At 38.1% G+C, this 21,174-nt stretch overlaps 1 protein-coding gene across 3 annotated transcripts in view; it reads right to left on the reverse strand.

Moving 5' to 3' along the window:
- The window catches only part of PREX1 (phosphatidylinositol-3,4,5-trisphosphate dependent Rac exchange factor 1), a 132,226-nt gene that overhangs the window by 19,922 nt on the left and 91,130 nt on the right, over positions 1-21,174 (reverse strand). For 2 of the 3 annotated variants that reach the window (XM_072350010.1, XM_072350007.1), the window contains exons 8-20: positions 20,925-21,040; positions 19,654-19,803; positions 16,580-16,727; positions 12,526-12,626; positions 11,455-11,558; positions 10,700-10,749; positions 9,295-9,370; positions 6,837-6,909; positions 5,428-5,570; positions 3,731-3,823; positions 1,569-1,717; positions 781-866; positions 384-520 (exon numbers count right to left, since the gene is read on the reverse strand). In XM_072350010.1, coding sequence (XP_072206111.1) covers positions 384-520; positions 781-866; positions 1,569-1,717; positions 3,731-3,823; positions 5,428-5,570; positions 6,837-6,909; positions 9,295-9,370; positions 10,700-10,749; positions 11,455-11,558; positions 12,526-12,626; positions 16,580-16,727; positions 19,654-19,803; positions 20,925-21,040 — 1,426 coding nt within the window. The remainder of the gene's footprint in view (positions 1-383; positions 521-780; positions 867-1,568; positions 1,718-3,730; positions 3,824-5,427; positions 5,571-6,836; positions 6,910-9,294; positions 9,371-10,699; positions 10,750-11,454; positions 11,559-12,525; positions 12,627-16,579; positions 16,728-19,653; positions 19,804-20,924; positions 21,041-21,174) is intronic. The other variant, XM_072350009.1, reaches the window with a different exon arrangement.

A 21,174-nucleotide genomic window follows, 5' to 3' on the forward strand; every position in this document is an offset into this window, starting at 1 on the left:
CCATAACATTGGACTACAAAGGTAAATCCAGCTGCCAATTTATTTTTATCTTCTACACTGGCTGAAATATTAACATTATCCCAGTATTCCTCTGAATTTCAGAGACTAGAAAATGGAGATCAGTATCTGGGTGCACATCTAGTCTTAGTAAGCAGCTAGTAATATTTAGCAGTGCATGAGCTGACACACGTGCTATTGGTATATGCTCTTGCAACTATACACAACTGGGATTTACTATAAGCGGCTCCCTTGGTTACGCTAGGACTTTGGCATGGGAGCAAGTTAAAAGAGACTTGTGCAAGTTACTCTTATGAACATTTAGAGAGTATAAAAACACAGAAGAACAGGAGGAATGAATGCACTTTGAGGTTTTGTATTCATACCAGCACTTCCTGTTGTTTGGTCCTGTATGCTGTAAAGTGCTCCAGAACATCCATATAATTTCCATGTGATGCATTACTCCCATTGACTTTCAAAATGCATTGTCCTGGATGAAGGCCTACAGCTGCAGCCTCGGAACCTGATAAAAGCAACAGCAGGGAAGTTAGACAGAAAAGCCGACCGACTGCGGAAGAGAAAATTGAGAAGGTTGGAAAGGGTTTCTGTTAAAGAAGAGCAAGAATTAAAAACAGCCAACTGCTGTCAGGCATTTGCTAAGTCCTTATTTGAAGAGAATTTAGTTGTATGAGACAAACACTATGTTTCTATCCTTCACAATTTCTGTATTGCTGGGAAAAAAAGAAACTTGCACCTTAATTATACCATAGTCTTCTTACTTACCCCTTCCTACTGCATGAACATATGGTGGTGCTGCTCCCCGTATCTGAAAGCAAAGTGCTTCAGGACAATCTGGGATTTTAATGATCCTGCAGGTAGATCAAGAGGAGGAGAAAGGTTTAATTGTTAATTAAAATTTGACACTTCCAAATTTATTAATTTTTAAGCAGCAGAAACTTTCTATGGTGCTCATATCCATATTTATTTCCATTTCCAGGAAAAGCTCAGTGCAGCTATACTGACTCACAGCAGCTGAGAATCTTTGCAACAAAAATAAATAGACTAGAATCCAGCATCAAGTGATAACTGAGAGGGTCAAATTCCATGGCAGATTAGGGGGTTACAAAATTTAACGATGTCAAAGACATTAACAGAATTAAACCTCATAATAAAATTCCATAATGGACTGAAAAAAAACTGATGGAGTTGGTTAATCATCCAAAAGTAAGGCAAGCTTCAACAGGATGAAAATTACTTCTGCTTGAAGATGTATTAGAGTCTGAGATGTTCTATAGCTGAGACAAAATGACAGTCCTTACGAGTCAGAGGGTTTTTTTGTGCACAGATAGGCCAAAAGTTAACTGCTATATACAGAACATGTATCCTAACTCATTTTTAGAGGCATGGAGTTCATCACTAGAAACAATCTGTGACTTTTGTACCATTGTTTCTGTCATTTCCTTGTTTTCATGTTGAACAGCTTCTTATTGGAAAGAGTTTACACAGTTCTCTACACAAACTGTAAAACAAATATTTAATAATTGAAAAATAACCCCCTGCTGGGCACTTACTCTTTTGATTTGACGGCTACCAGAAGCCTAAGTGGCCTTCGTGAGCAGAAGGACTGGTTTAAAATGGTTTCCACTTCTGTAAACGGGCGTAGGAAGACTAAGTCCTCATTGATGGAATAGATTTTCCTTCCTGCCTGCAGGCCAGCCATCTGTAAATGAAACCAACACCACAGAAGACTTTGGATCATTGGCAGTATCTCTGAAATTTCAGACTCCACTTACTGCTTCTGCATGTGGAAACCTACCTTGCACACATAATCATAGAAAATCCATGAATGTCTGAGGTACACAGCCCCATATGGATCTCTACAAACTAGTAACTTTCATCTAAACATCTGTTACTCTACTGGGATTTAACTAACCAGGCTAAAAACAAAATTACAACCTGCCTTAAGAGTAGAAACCTGCAATGTCACAGCACTTGCACTTCATGGATAATGGATGCTCCTCATGACAACTCAATGCAGCTGCCTGGATCCAGGCCACTGTATTTTCCCACACACCAGCAGCTTGCTCTTTGCGATTCATCTGCATGGCCACTGGCCAAGTGGCTGCTCTTCGAACACACGCTGTTCAAACACCAGACATCTGCTCATCACTTGACTGTTCACAGTAAGACAGCAACTACACCTCCCAAAAGGATAATTTTTCTTACTGTTGTTTCCTTCTGATAGAACAGAATTCATAAACCAGCTCCATGATTAAAAGCTGGGGAATAAGTCCAGCTATAACTAACCTACAAGTGAGCTAGCTTAGAGAAGAAGGTAAGGTCCAAACTGAGGAGATGCTGACTGGTTATAGAATGTATTTCTGAAGACACTTGATTTTGTGATGGGCATGGGATGTGCCACATCTAAATCTGAAAAGCCACTTGTGGCACGTGCATGATGTTCAGTGCTGTGTGCCAACACAGCCTGTGCATCTGTTTTGATCCTGATGTAGTGGGAGATCAAAATGCCAAACTGAAAAGCAATGTACTGATCTTTAATAAATCCGTGCAAGCTATAGATTTGTTCACATTTCAGTTGGTGAATCTGGAACTATACTCTGCTCTGAAGTCTGACAGTGCTAATGAATGTAATGCTCTGTGGTGGGCACTGTGAAGCGAAGTTGTATGTCTTCATTTTTGTCCCTGCAGAGTATGACAGCAGGCATATGGTCTGTAAATGTCCTACAGCTGCTGAGCCACACAGAATTACATGCTGGATATCCTTCTGGTATCACAAAGCCATTAAAAAGCCCAAGATCGTAATTAAATACATTGCTGTTGGACTTGAGGTCTTTCCAGAATGAGCCTCCAATTCAGAGACATGCAGATTTAGTTCTTTTCTCAAGCAGTATTTTATATTGAGGTTGAAAAGATGGGCTTCTGGTCACAAATAATTTGTCTTGGAAGATAAAGAGAAAGATTCCTTAGAAAACTGTGTGCTTCTGTTGTTTTAAAGCACAAGCAGATATGAAGGATATTCCACAGGCAGCTTGCCAAAGCAAGGACAGCAGGATTATCTATCAGGCAATGGTTTACAGTGGAGGTTTAAATTAATAACATTTTTGGCCAACCTATGTTGATTTTAAGGATGGAATCAGTTTCTCTGGTGACCACAAAACAAATAAGAATCAGCAATACTGGGATTATTTAATTATTAAACTTTAAAAAAAAGAGGGGGAGGGAGGGGAAGGTCAGTATTAAGCTTCAGCTCAAAATTCCTTCCTGTTTGACATTCCCTTCCAACTCCTACAATTCTGTGATTCCCTACTTGCTAAAATCAGCATGCTCAAGTCAGCTGTTTGCATTTGGTCAGTCATCCTGGCCTACCTGCAGCCTAAAGATGGGATCAACAAATGAATGTAGACATTCAAATCCTGTAACACTTGTCCTGAACTTTTAATTGAAAATACTGCCAGTGTGCACTGCCACACAGTTCCATGATAAGTGATTTAGTCTCCTATCTTACTTTCACATAAAGATACTGATGCTGTCTGCCATTAATCAGAAATATTCAGCAAAGAAGTCACATAAAGATGCCAGAACTGTTGGTAATTTACATAAACAGCTTATTACCAGAGGAATAGACTTCAAATAGGATACTTTTATACCTTTTGAAAACATTGAAACATTATTAGCTTGGGAAACCAAAATATTTATAATTATCAGGCCTTACCTCTGCAGAAGACCCTCTTCGAACTGACTTCACCACAATTGCTTTGTTCTTTTCTTCTATGTCAAATCCATAGTCATCCTCCTCAGGTAAAATCTTAAATAAAAAAACAACACTATTATTTCTGCATTGATCCCCTTGGTGTCCTAAAGCAGAATTCCTTGGCAGTTATCCAGTTGTGATCTGCAGTCATTAAGTAGTGAAGAATGTATTCTGGCCCCTTGAGAGTTTGTTCCAGTGGTTAATCAATCTCCCACTAAAAATGGGTGCTTCATTTCTCAGTTGCTCTTGGCTTTAAATTCTAGCCCTTTCCTAAGCCTCTGTTGTTTTCTGTTTTCAGGCTCTCCTATGATAAAGCCAATTTAGATGAATGGGTAGGATTTGTCTTACTAACCAACAAAGATTTCATGGTTTAAAAGTATGCCTCAAAAAACAGCACTGAAGAAACACCATTAAACTTCCTATGGTGGGCCTGAGGGATGGGAAGCATTTTGCTTAAGAGGCTTTGGTTTGTTCTGTTCCTTTAGTGAATCCTAATAAATGATCATTACATTAACAGAAAACAGAATCAAGCAGCTTTAAATCTCTCATTTCAGGCTAACATACTGTTGCTTGGTTTTGGAATTTTCTGTTGAACAGATAACCTTGAACTAATGGAAAAAAGTGGAAGATACTAGTCAATCTCTTTTTTTCTGTCATGTTTTGATGAGGAAGAAAACTAAAAATACCTGAACAATGACAGTTCACATCATTCAGTCTGAAACTGATTGCTGAGTGCTTTGCAAATCACAGCAGAAAAAGCACCCAAAGTGTAACACCTTTTAACTGCTTCCTTTTCTCCAGCACTTCTCCTGGAGAATAATCATATTGGTCTGACACTCCAGTCTCCAGCGCAGGATGCACAGAGGAACAATTCTGAGGTGCCATGGTGCTTTAAATATTACTTCTTGCCATTGAGACAAACACAATTGGTCTCCCAAGGCAACAGTGAGACAGTAAAGTTCATGCGAACCACAGGGAAAATTTTCCCATGTAATGGACCTCTGGATCTTTTTCAACAATTCTGGTTTTTGTAGTTTCTGACTCAAGCTTTTATCCTGCTCCTGCATTCTGCTGTTGTTCAAAGGGAGAAAAAGATGGGCCTGAAGCCACTGGTAGTAAACAAGGATCTCAAAACAGAGAGCATGCACAATCCAACTACCAAGTGCAAAGCAGCATTAGAATAATCCAAGCACTGTAGGGATTGTAAGGGCATTTAGTGAGGTGGGGAATATGGAGATAACAATAGTGTTGCAAAAGAATTAACATAAAGAACAATATTTTCTTGAAACTGTTTTCTGTAAACAAGATTGATATTTGATTCAGCAATGCAGGACATATTTACATCCCTTGATGTCTTGAAACATTTGTCTTTTAACTCCTATCTGAATCTCCTTTCTATATAAAGGTGCTTAAACTGTGTTTACGCTTTATGGCAGATCACTCCTCAGATAGTGCCCACTGATTTCTGCTCCACAACACTAACACTGTGGTGCATGCTTAGCAGACTCCAGGACTATTAAGACAATATCCAGGTACCAGCTCACTTCCTGTAATTCCAATTTTCATTCTACTCTATCACTATTTTCCTTCTCATTCTCTAGCATAAAACCGTACCAATTTCACACAAAAATGAAAGTTTGCATTAATGTATTTCTTACCAGAAGACCCTTTCCCAGGATGTTTTCCACAAGTTTAAAGTCATTACGTAACTGTTTGCTCTTGGAACTGGTGCCTTCCATCTCTTCATCGGCATAAAAGCGGAAATATAAGGATTCATCTTTAAATTCACTTTTCTCCAGGACTGGAAACAATATATATGAAACACATACAAGCATTTACACAGAGAAAGAAAGACAGAAACAACAACAACAAAAAAAGAAAATTAAAGGAAATCCTAAATGTTTCCTCTGTCTTTACAGACCAAAGACCAGATGCAGTCAACGATTCAGCTCTGTATTATTAAGCTACTACAGTATTTTAAGGGCATACTTTTCTTTGCAGTGCAGAGTAGTTCATCATCTTGTGTTTGACTTCCCTGGCAAATATATTTTATACAAAATGCAAATGATCCTCTTGGAAGAAAGATGCTACTCAAAAACCATACAATGAAGAAAGAGGGATAAAATATCTGTTTAAAAGTAAGAGTGACAGCTAAACAGACTAAGACTTTTCAATAAAAATGATTTGAAAGGAAAAAGAGATCTACAAAATTCTGGAAGGCATGATAGAATTCTTCAACGTATTTTCAAGTATGAGACCCTGAAGGCCTTGCGGAACTACTTCTTCATTCATGTAAATTTTGCTGAGGAACCTCTTGCCAAACTATGCTGTAAATGCCAAGTGTTAACATGGACTCAAATGAGATCAAATTCTTCAATGAAAATCAATTATTCTTACATCCTTGTCAAACACTGCACAGATTTTTTTATTAATTACTTAAAATATTCTGCTCTCAAAAAGACAGAAATTGTTATTTATGACTTAAGCTGGATAATTTATTGGACAAATGCAACAGCATTATTATTATACTCTGAGGACTTTGCAATCTGATACCAATACAGCTGTGGTTTCTTTACTTCCTCAGTTCAACAGCAGCAGCGCTGAGGATGGTTGATGCCTAACTTGGCAGTTTAGTACTTCAGATTTTGAAGCTTCAGAGCTTCAGCTTCAAGGATTACATTTTTTGTCCAAGCTGCAGGAATTAGGCAATTTTACTTTGTACTGGACATTCCCTGAGTGACATTTCAGTACAGTACTTAGTTTTTGCATTGACCTGATGACTCTGAAAGAGATACAGCAAAAAAAATATTCCCCCTCTAGCTTGTCCAACACTGCAGTGTTCACCATAACCAATATCAAAGGGATTTACTTGGGAGAGTACTCAGCTCAGACATTTTCTGTTAAGCTCAAAGGTTGTTTTAAGATGGACCTTCTGTGATGCCAGGAGTTGTTTGCATGTCAGTATATATATGGTACAGTATATAGAAAAGGGATTTGCAAACACTGTCAGCTAGGATGACTGAAGAGCTCCTTTAACTGGCTGTGGGGAGGGATATTGGTGCATTACCATGATGCATGAAACCATTATTGCAGAGTCCAACACCCAGTGCAACAGCTTCCTCACGAGTCTGACAGTCTCCCTAGAAACAAGAGAATAAATGTTACACCTCAGACAACTTCCTAAACAAATTTATCTCCCCTCCCCATTGCATGGCTTGTGGCTCTGTTAAATTAACAAATGCTCTTGGTAGGGAACAATAGCAAGCAATTAATATAGCTACCCCCCCTTGCCCAAATAGCATTAATTCTTATATGTGCATCTTTTCCCTCTGACAGAAATTAGTAGGACAAAGACCAGGAGTCTGGAACATAACTGTTTAACCTACAAAGGGTATAACATTATCTCAAAGTAAAGACTTCTTATTTCAATTATAGTGTCAGACTTCAAGACCCATTAGGCACAGACAATAGAACTCATTCTTAGACAAAGAGGTTGGGAGATCTTATCTATACTCAGAACCCAAGGGAAAAAAACAAAGCATATTGCATGCAAACTCCAAAGGTCGGGCTGGTTATAACTGCAGCAGCGCTCTATTTCCTTGCACAGCAATCTGACAAACAAAGGATTCGGTTGCTCACTACCTGAAGCCTTGAGTGTAGTATTTCAAAATAGGTACCAAAGGTGACTTACAAATTTACTTTGAAAAAACAACGTTAAATTTTGCAGGCTTCACCTCCTCATTAAGTGGAGCGGTAGCTGTTTGTCAGGCAAATACTGGCAGAGAAATACTATGGTGTACAGGTAGTACTTAAATACACTATCAGTTCTTTCAGTCAGTTGAATTACTGGCTCTTGTTTAAGGACCTTATGAGAGCAAGAAAAAGCCATGGCATTTGCAGATCAAGAACTAAGTACTATTACATAGGCAAGAAAAAGACTGGAGCAGCTCTGGAGGAACTGCAGGATTATGTAATTACACAAGGAGAGGCAAGCAAAGGACTTCAGTACACCTCAGTTTAATTCTTATTATAAATTAATTTCAATCTCTGTCTTTCCTCATTTTTAACGGCCTGCCATGTGACAGCTCTCATGGCTTACTCTACAATAATTTATGGGATAAACGGGTAGTTTACTTTACAGAGGCTGGGACTTAAAAATCTAATTTATTCTTTCAACTGTAAATAAACTGGAAGATAAGAGACTCCTACTGTTATTTCTTTAACCTTTAGAATCTGTTTTTGTTTTAGGCAAACAAAATGTGTGTAGGAAGGCCATAAAACATATGCAACTCATACTATGTCAGGTTATTCCTGATGCTTGACCTCAAACACTCCTCTAGCAAAACAGCACATTCTAATTAGAGAAAGTAACAGGCAGTTATCAAATCAGACACCATCACCAGTATTTTCAAGAACAGATGCCTAATGTTAAACTGACACGTTGATATTTGAGCAGTTCAATAAACACACTGATCTGCAAAAAGCTGAGCATTCAATAACTCTTGCTAAAATCTATTGTTAGCCAGTATAGCAATTGAGAATAATTCAGTCAGGTATGAAAGATCCAAGCAGCTCCTCTTGAAGACTACTGTTTGTAAGAATGTAGAAGTAAAAACTGATTTAGCTACAAAGACTGGAATTCAGCTAAGCAATATGTTCCCTTTTAACATAAACACAGAAGAAATTCCCTCATCCTTGTACCAATGTATGTGTATGCATGGACATTTGTACATAATGCAGATTACACAGCATTCTATATCTCCTGTTCAGGCTTTAGTACGGACTGTTTCAATCTTAATCTAAAAGTTCAGTAAATAGAGAACTAATAGCATACTAACACACCAGAAGGGGAAAAAAAATGGGGAAGGAAATGAGCAACCTTTTCCCAGAGTGTGAGGTGATCTTTTACACTGACATTTGGGTCTTTCTACTGTCTGTGGTACTGATTAGCTATTGTAACGGCCAGATTAGCCTGATCACAACTCTGTTCTTTGGCCAAAGCAAGATTTATTCCCTCAGCTTTCCATGAAGACGGTTAAATATGACTGATACAACTATTTCAGTACAAACATGCTTGCTCTCCTTCATGCTTTTAATAGGAAAACGATCAACTACTCCATTCTCATTTAGTTATTTAGCACAGAACATCCTTAAATTATAGTGATCATGTTAATATAGAAGGATGTCAACTGCAATTACAGGAAACATCTCTGACAGACAACATCCCTGGTAGTCAGATGCTTGACTCTAACTCAAACTAGCTGCATTCTGTGCCATTTTGGCAGTATAGGACTCGATGTGATCGTAAATCAGACCATCATTTAAGACAAAACCAGAACATGCAGTAGACTCCATGGCAGTGAGTGTTGGGGAAAAAAAAAAAAAAAAAAAAAAAAGTGTAAGTTCAAAGAAATAGAATATATTCAGTTATATTGAAATGTCCTCTAGAGAAATGTGTTTTATTTACTTTCAAGTGGAACTGAAAAATTAAGCTACTTGGCAGCAATGTCTTAAAAAATCCTTACCTGTGCGATAAGCCAGTCCACCAGCTTACTTGCAGGTATTACTGATTTGTAGGTCTTTAGGTGATAGTCACGGTCTCTAAAAAAGAGAGTTCAGAGAATCAGGCGTAACTAAGGAAGGAAACTTTTGTGGCCACTGTGACCATTTCACAGTCTTTTTGTATCTGTAATGGCAGCTCAAGGGAAGTCTTAAGTCTTTGTGTCAAATCAACCTCTTCATTAGTACCACATAATTTTATATTTCCTTTTTCTCTAAAAATATAATATCAAACCACCATGTGAAATTCATCCCACTCAACTTTTCCTTTTAATAATCACCTACAGATAACAGTACAATCAATTTCCTTTTATAAGTAAATGCAACAGAAAAATAGAATGCATGGTGAGTAAACTCAGAAATGGGGTTCTTGGAACTCTGGAAAAAAGCAAACAATAAAAACAAACAACATGGCAGCATTTCCAGAAATGTACTCTCAGAACAAAAACTTTCCTCGTAGTGCTTACACGCATTTTTCACGTTGTCTTCCAGCAATGTGCTAAACCCAGCACAAAACTATGGGAGTTTTCCAGGCAGTTTTCTGTCCGTACAATCTTATCTTGAGAAAATACGCTTTTGAAATGTCAGAACAATAAAGGAAAACATGAAAATACTCAGTACCAATGAGTTCGGGTTTCCAGACTGCGATTGGCAACTGTCCACATTTTCATGCAGATACCAACCTAGACTTTACTTAAAGAAAATTATAAAGATAATAGGCTGGGGAAAAGCTAAGCAAAATCATATTCCAAGGCTCTCCACAAAATAACTGAATTGAGAACTTTGATTCCTCCAGCTCCTCTTGGTTCGTGCACTAACTGTGCTAAGTCATTTTCCTATTTTTCTATGAGGAATGTTGCAACACAATAAGTAGATCTTTCCCGCCCTGCTAACAGGATTGCAGGGATCAGCACTCTGAACATGCCAACTTAAGCAGTGGTCAAAAGGTAGATCAAAAAGCAAAAAGGGGTTTGCACAACTAACTGCTAGCTCATAGATAATAGCTAGCTCCTGAAACATTAGGATTGTCAGAAGCAAAAAGACATGAACAGAAGACATGGAAAGATAAGAGCCCAGGAAACTCAGTTTTCTAACACGGAGATAAAAGGAAGGATCAGTAGGAAATCCTGAACACTCTGAAAATGTTAATTCTACCCAGACAGATTCTAAAACTTCAGAGATTTTGCAATTTTGTACCAGTCAAAGACAGTTCAGACACGTGCCGTTACTAACACAAATTAATCCTGATATAAGAAGATTCTCCAGCTGAGATTCTATTATATAAATAGCATATTGATAAAAGAGCAACAAAAATGCTTATTCTAGTTTATCCCAAGAAAGATTTCAATAGAATCATGAGGGTGAACTTACTTTACCACTGGAGTATACAGGCAGTGTAGTCGGCAGTAAAGTCTAACACCCTGAAGAGAGAAAGATGGATGTTATTCCCATTTTTTCTTTTGCAAATGAACTGACTAGCTGGAGCTAGAAAAACCTGGACTCTGATGTCTCTGCTCAGCTGGAACTATCTACTGATTAACTGTTTTCCAAAACAAATCCCTTATCCTCTGACAAACAATTCTTTCTTCTTTCCTAGCATTCAGAACCCCCAAACCAACTCCATTCCAACGTTTTCTCCATTAATCTTCCTTCCCAATTAACTCATGATCTAATTTCCATAAGAAGAAATGAAATGTACTAAAAGGCTTATGGGCAGATATGGGTCATCAGAAATCATTTGACATATGTTCATCAGGAAATGCAGTTAAATATTGATGGCTTCTGTCGCCCTGAATCATACTGCTCTGATTTTCAACAGGCATTTTGCATTGTGGCGTACTATTTTCTCTTAAGACCTTTTGTTACAATATAGCAGAATTTTAATCAGCAGTCTTGATTGCGGTGACAACTTTATTGTTATTTATGGCTAACCTCTGTTTCCACTCCCTGGAGTGAATGACTTCTTTGACATTATTACAGTTAACTGAATAGAATGAAGTAGAATGAAGGTAAACAGTATTATGGATCTCTGACACAACGTGACCCTGACATTCAGAGGCAGAGGAAACTCTTTTGAGGGCTTTTATGCAAATCACTAGTTTTCAAGTAAGAACTGTAACACAAACCTTGGACACGATGTCTTCCAACTCACTTCTTGGCTTATATGTTCCATCATCATAGCGAAATCTGTACATCACCTGCTCATTCTTAAACTGGTGCTTATCTGAAACTAAAACGTCAGTATGATAATTAAAATCAATATTTCTCCCCCACCATGTTGTTCATAGGCCAGCTGGTCCTTCTATAATTAAGATGTCTTGTTTACATACAGATGCTTTTGTGTGTTTCTGAATAGCTCCACCAACAAAAGCAACTTTCTAAAATCAAAATTTCTTCCTTTTGCACATTCAGCTTATGTAAGACACTGGAAATGTAAAAAACAAACCACAGAATAAACAGAAACACAAAGGAAATGGAGATCAGCACTCTGCCACTTAGCAGTCTTCTCTGACCCTGCTTTGCAGGCAGGCTAAAAGATCAGCAGGTTTTACCTGACAGTAATGGTACGCCAAGTGAAAACAAAAGATAAAAGGTCGTATAATGTAGAGTAGGAGCAACTGCTTAATTATGATGCTTAGTTTTTAAGTTCTTGCTATGTTAAGGGGCACATAATGAAAAATGTTCTTCTCTAGTGATTCATCAAAATTTCAAGGGACATTTCCTTAACGAAATCAAGCATAGCAAATACCTTCTAATGTCCAGCAGTAACTGCCATTAGAGACAGTAACAGCTAGGAACTCTAACCAGAGGTAACATTAAAACCAAATCAGATGCATCTTCTTTGGTGTATTTCAGTGAGAGATGCAGTGCATGTATCAGCACAGTTTCCTCTGTGCTATAAATTTGTGTTCAGACAAAATGAATGGTCCTGAAAGGGGCAGAGTATGTAATTATGTCAGGGTAAGCAGTCATCATGAATAGCAAGTCTCACTGACAGTGCAGCTATACACATTTTGTTTTCATGATTTAGATTTGCCTGCTCCCATTAATCCTAAAAGTCACTGACCACTGAGGATTTGCTGGGTATGATACAGGAGAGCATTTGAACATCATGTGAACAGCCACAGTCCATTGTCCACCCTCATTCACAAGGCATTACTGAAATCTGGCACCTCTTTATGGCACAGAACACTTACCATGATGAATAATTCCGTTTTCCAATAGCGCCTGTCCCAGGTTGACCCCTTCCTCTGGTTTGCTTATCTCCCCAATGTCTGTGAGCCATGATACAAACTCACTGAAAAGGAAAACAGAACCAAAAGAGTTATCTTTTTCTCTCTGAATATAAGCAGACACAGGCCTCTGCAAGTCATCAGTCAAATGCATGCAGTGCCGTCCTTGAAGCAAATGTGAAACTTGTTGTGAAGAGCGATACTTCTGTGTGGCTCATTTTCATACATTTCTGGTATAAGAGTCTGCAGAAGATCCAGATCTCCTATTCGTGACTTTTCCCAACACTCCCCTTAGGTCATCCTGCACGAACGGGAAGAAGACCTAGCACAGTCTGTAAAACTGCTGCAGATTCTTACTTTATTGAGCCACGATGACATTAGAAACAAAAAGTTGCACAGAAAACAGCAACTCCAGTCCAAGCTATCTCTCCAAGCTGTGTTCACTGTCTCATTTAATTATATATGCTCACCTTTCTTCTCTGGCTCTGATTTTTTTCTCCCTTAATCATGTAATTGTGTTGGCTTTCAATGAAATCACAGTAGGACTTAGGACAGAAGATTCAAACTCAACGAATTTGAGTGTAGAATAGTACAACCCCCCCAGCAGTTTAATTTAAGGTCATTCACTAAAGCTGGTGCCTTGGAGATACATAAAAGGTGCTTCTAATTTACAGACAAGAAGTGCTAAGTCTGTCTGCATGCACAGTGTGAAATAAAACCTCTCTCTGGTGAGTGGCAGAGCTGTCCATATGGGCAGAATAAAGGCCAGAAATGGATAGGTAGGATATTACTCAATTAGAAACAGTTAAGTACAGAAAAACGGATATTGCAAGTCTTGCCAAAGCCCTAGGGGACCCGACTTTCCCAGGTTAATTAGTAATTAAGCTAGAAATGTGTTAAATTAAAAATAAAATAATAAAAGGAACATATAAATGTAGAACAACATATGGGAAATCTAAGTTCAATAAACCACTTGGGTGCTCGCCCATGTGCAGTGGGTTTCTGCTCATCAAAATCAGCATCCATGCCTCCAACTGTGGGCTCTAAATGAAGCATTTTTAGTTTCTTCATGTTTATCAGAGCTGAATCATCTTAGTTGTAGGTAGTGTTTACATTTTGTCTTTACAGTAAAAACAACAATTTCAGTAACAAAAACTTGAGTTTGCTGAGGTCCTACTCTGTAACTTTCCTAATGTAGAAAAAGCAGCACAGTCTGTCCAACTATATCAAGGGCATCCCATGGAAAGCAGCAGACTTCAGTAAAACTCCTAAAAGTCAGACTACTGTAAAGCTGAGTCAGGCTCTGTATCTCATAAGGGAAGGGAGGAGAAGAAAGAAGAATCCTCCGCATCAATTACTGGGAATACAAAGCATACTCTCTGGATTGCTGCAGCCCAGATGTACTGGCCAATGACAGTAATCGCATTAAGCACCCAGGGCAGATGCCCAGGTTGCTATATATTTTCCATCAAGCACAATGGATCCATGACAGTTTGTAGCACTTAAACCACTGCCCAAAACAGAAGCAGAACATTGCTGATCTCTTAGCTTTCCTACATCTTTCATTTGGAACTGTGTCCCTGGAGTTCACTGGGATTCTAAATGTGAGGCAATCATCTTAAAGTTTGAAATGGATAGCTGAAAAAGCAAAACAAATGGATACTATTCTCAGTGCTCTGAAGTTTCATCACTATGGGATAGCTTTCTTAAAAGCCATTTTAAGACTTCTGTGGCATTTGATTCATAAGCAAAATCAATAATTATTTGCCTGAAAATTTTATAAACACTGAAAAGTGCCTGACCCAGAAATATTCCAAGAGGGCTGTTGTTTTTCTCCAGGATATGAGAGACTCACTAAAAGGCATCCATTCAAAAAATTTGTGGCAAAACTTGATTTGTTTCCCCATCTCATTCTAAGTACTTCTCAGTATAAATGAGAGCATCCCCACTGCCCAGCACTGTCCTGCTGTTTTCATTTGGCATGCTAGCTAGGATACCATCTACCAGTTATATCTCTGAAATTACAGGACTGAAAATAGCTGGATTTTGACTCAAGAAATAAATACAAGAAACACATAAGAAAATCCAGCCCAACCAGGTTTGTGCAATATTATCAGATATGTCTGGAATCTCCTGAGGTTAACACATCCTCTCTATTGCATGTATAGCACAGTTCAAGTGATTTGCAATCAGTTTAGTGCAGTGCTGAAATGAAGCACAGCTTGCATAAAATTTACACATTTTGGCACCAACACTCAGCTTGCAGATTGTATTTGCATGCCTGAACACCAGCACACCTGAAGTGTGGTGAGGAAAACGGATTTATGCTCCAGCATAATAAACAGCTTCATAAGTAGATGCATGCAGTATTTCTGAAGTTACTAGTAGTACTTCATACTCTTTTTTTTTTCCCCTACAACCACATTTTATTTCTTGTATCATTAGATATTATCTCTAATATCCAAAGGCCAAGAGAAAAACTGCTTCTGCAGCCTTACTGCTACTCTCAACTGCATTTACCAGAAAACCACTAAGTACATCTCAGCACAGTTCTTAGTGTCTCCCCTTGGCAGGAATAGCTGAAAAAAATAAATAGATCACAGCCAAAACAAATTGCTCAGGGGAAGCCCCTGGAATGATATGAAACGTCTGCAAGTCATGAATGGATTACACTGATTGAGTTGCACTCAAGTGAGTTGTCCAGAACAGTATCGATGGGCAGCTTAAGAAAACATCAGCAGATTTTGTTATTATTTTTAATAGGATAGGATGGACCATTAGCAGAAATAATGCTGTGGTCAAAGGCCAGAATACCTGTAAGTATCTCAGTTTGGCTTCAAATATTGGCAAAGCAGCATCAAGCCCTCACTAGTGGAGTCTCACGTGACTACCAAGTAAACTGAGGGTGATGGGCAGGAAAAATAGCAGAGCATGTAAGAGGACAAACGTTTTAAAAGAAATGTAGGAGCTGAGACTATTAAAAAATCAGAAAATGCACAACAGATTTGTATATATATATTTATATATATTTATATTTATATATGACTTCTGATCTGGGACATCTTGTTATGTGGAAAATGGGAAATGCTAGATTGTGCCTCCAAGTCACAGCTTAGACATTTCAATTTGAAAGATAACTGAAGGAGAAGAAAAGAATAAAGAGAAGGGTTTTCCAAAAACCAAGAGGTTTTGATGGCAAAATTATCATCAGTTTATGTTACTAGACTGCCTTTTATCAGGCAGAAAGACAGTGCATCATTTCCACACCCTGTACACAAGTAATAATACCTAGAGAATGCTATTACAGAGACCATAGGGAGGGAAACACATGGATAATCAGCCACTCGGAATTTCTTTCCTCGCACAGCTGATTATTTCAGTCATAAACAGCTGAGGCAGAAAAGTCTTCTCAGGTCAACTGATGCATCTCTCTGTGCCATACAGGATACTTCCCTACAGCAGCCCCAGCGCTGCCATTTCTGATCTCTGATCTCAGTCACTCATGGGGTCTCTCTTCCAATGCCTCATACATGATATACTTGAGAATTATTTTGTAATACTTAGCCTAAATGAAAGAGGGATATTTTCCAGACAGTAAATCTCTTTTAACAAATACATCAGGTTTCTTGATGAATGTTAATTGTGTCAGTTGCACTGTCAGACTGAAATGGGGTTGATTCTGCTAAATTTAAACATGACCTGGTCTGCATCTACTTGTATACAAAAGAGGATACAGGTTATGCCACTAAAAGCCTCATGCTTGTGGGAGTTCAGGTGTTCTTTCTTATTCCTTTGGCCAATTTGAAGCAGCTGTTATGTGTTACTACTGTACAATAGAATGAGCTGTCACTGTACAGCTTGTGTATGTCACAAAACAGAAATTGAGGCTTTCACTGCCTTTTCAATCAAGCTCTGTCAAAGTGCATCTAATCTGCCCTTACAATGTGATCGTCAGAAAATCCACAGTTCATTCTTTTAATTAGCATGAAAGTGCCTTTTTTATTCGAATGCTACTTACTTGCCAAAAAAGCACTTGGGAACAGTACTCAGTTTTCTCCTCCTGTCTTTGATAAGGTTCACTTTCTTGCTCATCATCATTTGGTACAGCTTCTCTCCTTTCTCTGCAATCATGACATATGCATCCCTCTCCATTCCCAGTTTCAAACCTGGAATACAAAGCAGGAATTCCTTCAGATGCAAATCATCCGGTAATGTGTTTCTACAAAGTTAAAAGCAGAGGCCAAACAAAGTGGTAGACACTTGTTTTCCAGATTAAGGGGAAACTGAGCCACTCATTGACTTGAGCAAAGAGTGGCTGTTTATGAGAGTAGCACCTGGAACAGGTTCACACCTTTTCTTTCTATTAAAATATTAAAATATATTAAAATAGCTTTAAACTTGTGGATCCATCACAGCACAAAAAGTAGAACAGTTTACAGAATGTGGCAAAGCTCCAAATGAAGAGAAATAAAACATCCCCAGAAACTGCAGCAACTTCACCTTTACACCCTGAAATATCTGCCATCATAAGATTGTTCAATACAGCTGAATGCTTGGCAGAGTAGATCATTTTTGAGTGCTCTGTTACTTGAAGCCAAAAACACAAAACTGCTGATATCAAATTCACATCCTTAAGTAAGTCAAAGGTAGATGGGAACATTATTTTCTCATCTTTTCTTAATTTGCCTATTTATCAATATAACTGGGCTAAAAATACAGCCTGAAAATCACATTATTCAGTGAATGAAAGAAATGTTGAATGCTTTAAGAAATGATATATATTGGATATAGGGAAAATCTCACTTCTGATTTGTATGAATTTCCTCATAGCACTTGTTAGCTTGAAAATTGCTACAGTGAGGGAGAATATCTCTAAAAGTACAGGTTTCTGTGTTGCAACAACTGTCATCATCACTGGCGTTTTCTGACATCTTTATAGACTTGTCAAACAAGCTTGGAAAATGTGTTTCACCTAGAAATAAAGGGCAAATTGCTTTAGGACAGCACATGAGAAAAGTTTTCAGTGGGAAGGATGTAGATCCGGGTCTCGTGCTTTTCAGACAAGTGCTCCGAATGCTGTTGTGCTCATTCTGCCCTTTTTTCCCAACTCCTCTTTCCTGTATCTCTCAAAAAAAAATTGCCTGGTGTGCACAGTGTTGAAAACACCAAACTCTAAGTGCACTACGATGGTTACTGAATAGTAATCGACAGAGCAGGAAGCAAGACTCAAAACTAACGTCTGCTAATCATGTTTCTGAATCACAAGCTTGATACTTCTCAATATGGGCAGCAAAAATCCACTCCCAAATCTGGAGAATTCTGGAGTCCAAAGAAGAGCCCTGGGCTTGGAGATCTCTAAGATTAGTCTGAAAGCTGAATGGCTGTTTGATTTATTTGCCTAACCTTTACGGGGATTGACACTGAGCAGAATTTAAGTGTTCAGCATAAGGTTAGAAAATGAAAACTATACATTCTTTAGGAATAGTTCACCCCATCTGTGTGTACATTCTGTTCCTTTATGAATTTAACAAAATAGTGAACGAAAAGTCTTTTCTGTCACATTGGAGATGCTTCCTAGCTCTTCACAAATGCTTAATGCATTTATTTAAGAGGCTGGATGTGCATGTTCCAGAAACTGGTCCCATGCTAAGTTTTGTCTTTTAAATATAGTGTTTCTTTCATGTGTCTGATATTTAGCTAAAGGTTTTGGCTCTGCAAATCCCCTGGTTTATTGTCATTATTCTTCCATTCTCTTTGTCCAGTAATGTGATCCAACTCAATGCAAATGCTGACACATGTAACTGAGGCTAATTTGCAACATGAACTTGTGATAAAAAGCAGCCTGTCTAATAGCACATGTTTCATGCTGGTCTTACATCACTGAATTCCCCAGGCTCTGATGTAAATGGCAAACTGGAACGCACATTCCACCCAACTCATCGTAGAGAATCAGGAACCTCACCAATCTTTCTAATCTAAGCACAGATAGTTCTGTGGTTTTACAATTACTTTAATCCAAAGGAGATTTTCCAATATAGTCTGGAATGACTGCCAGAATATCCACACTTATCCTGAGTTCCTGTCATCAATGCCAGGTCATAAAACTATGTGACAAAAAGCATCAGAAAAAAAAAAAACAAAACACTCAAGAATACCCAACATTGCATGGAAAAAAATGAAAAAACTTTTTATTAAGGAGTTATTCTTTTTTCCCTTCCTGATATCTCAGTTTCCTTCCTTATTCTCAAAGTCCTGCTAGTATGTGATTGGTTTTTCTACTTCGCTCTTTTTTTACTTCTTATCAAACTGTCTCCTCACACATTTTACTTGATGCATAGGAAACTGTGCAGAGCGCTGGTGACCTCATAAAGCAAAAACTCACTCTGAAATGAAGACTCACCGGATCTTTTAGAGACATGATTTAGCACTCTGAGGGAAAAACTAAGAGCCAAGAGAAGTATTTCATTTAAAACATGCAGAACTAGTCAATGAATACACATCATCAGCTCAGAATGTTAAAATTCTTCTTTTCCATAAGAAATAAAACTGATTATTTCTGTTGACCCCAGAGAGCTTTTCTGAATTCACGCTATGCCTGATCTACATTTGGCAGGTAGTATCCTTAGTATCAGAAAAAAATGCAATGGGGCTTATACATGATAAGGTATGTCAGAAATGTTTCACATTCTATAGTACAGTAACACTGCAATGTGCATTATGTCTAGCAGATTAGGTGTTGTCCTGCTGCAAAATATTCCAACAGAAAAGCACAAAAGTTTGGATTGGAAAGAACATTAAAGGATTTAGATTCTCTGCTTTCATTGAACTTGTGATAGAAACTGACCCTCCTGTAAATGAAAAAATGTTGATAAATATTAATGACACACACCCATGAAACAAATCATCTCACAATATTCAGAAATGTGTGTTTTCAGCCTCGAGTTTCTTTTTCATTAAGGACAGATTTTAAGTCTCTAAACATGGAGGAAAGGCTGCAATCTTCTCTTTCTCTCAGAAAGATTTATACATGCGTATTCATTTCTTCTTTTTACACAAATTCATCCTATTTGTTAAAAACAAATATCCACTTACTCTCTCTCTGCTCTCTTTCCTTGATTATAGCATCCAGCCATTTCTGTTTGTCCTCTGCAGTCTTGGCCATGCAGACAAACCACTTGTTTTTGGCCGTGTTGTGTATCTTCCAGCCATTTGTCACTGTGTAGCCGTTGCTGTGGTAATCTGCTGTAAAAGCCCAAAGCACAACGCACACAGTGAATGGAAGGCCTTCTTTAATCAGATCAGTGTGTGACACCTTTATTAAAATATTCTTATTTGGAAAGCTTCATTTTTGGAGGTGTTCCTCATGCATCAGTCTTACTAACGGTTCGTATAAGTATTAAAGAAGTATCTATGGTTAGGCTGTTCAGCTTGAAAACCTGAGGGGAGGGAACCTCACATTTGGAAGTACCCTGGAAGGTTTTTTTTGTGTCTAGAGCCAGGTCAGAGAAAATCCACACTGAGTACACTGATGACTGAAGTTCCATTCAAAGTAGACCAGCATTTTCATATTTCTTGCCATGATACTTTGCCCACAAAGCCATTTTCTCTATAGCTTCAGCCCTATGGTGATGGTTTGTAATTTCACCTCAGAACAGCTAAAATATCCTATGTGGAAATGCACTGGTGAAAAAGTCTATAACACTTGTTTGGATTTTTTGTTCTGAACTTCCTTGGAGCACAGTAGGCTGTTGCTTGTAAGGATTTTTGCCCACAGAACATGGAATCTCTTTAAATGTCACCTGTTGAAAGGAAAGAATGCTAATTCCTGACTTATTACAACAGTAGAAGGTGGTGCAGCCTTTGTGGATGAAGTCAGAACCCCATCCATTCTTTCAGCTTGTGTCAGGACAAAAGAACAGTAACACAACAGCCCTTCCCATGTTTCATCATGGCCACATTCCATGCTACTGACTTGATGCTAAGACTAATATTTGGTAGTATTCTAAATGCGAAGAAGATCTAGAAGTTCTGTTATTATAGCTGTAATGGCTTAAGATCTAAGAAAAGAAAGGATGGAAAAAAGATAAAGTATCTTTTACTAAATTAACTTGGATTAGGAGAAAAAATAGACAAGCTTCTAGATACATAAGCTCTTAAAAGGTCAGTTCAGAATGAAGAACTCATGTCTGAAAGCATGACCAGCCTTTCAACTTTATAAGCTGGCCTAAGAATGAAGACATCAGATGTTACACAGCTTATCAAAGATTTCATTGAAGGAGTAGGGTGAATACTTTTGTAACAACTTCCCACACAAGATTTGGACTTGCTCTGTTTTAAAAAATAAATGGTATGTTTTCTCTTACCCGTTCCATCTTCCACATTCTCTACCTCCATGACTTCTGTATTTATTCGACCCCTGAAGATATAAAGGGATCCATTGATTGATTTTGTCCGTTTAGATGGTTTTTTCCCAGCAACCCTGCAATTAGGATTCAGATGGTTAGCTATGCATAAGCAACCAAAGCAAGATGTTTATTACATACATACATCACGTATATTACAACACACAGCTTTTTTGGGATTTGATGGGCACAGAAAACAGCAAAAATCAAC

The sequence above is a fragment of the Excalfactoria chinensis genome, chromosome 15 (genome assembly GCF_039878825.1).
Source record: "Excalfactoria chinensis isolate bCotChi1 chromosome 15, bCotChi1.hap2, whole genome shotgun sequence".
NCBI classification, from domain to species: Eukaryota; Metazoa; Chordata; class Aves; order Galliformes; family Phasianidae; genus Excalfactoria; species Excalfactoria chinensis.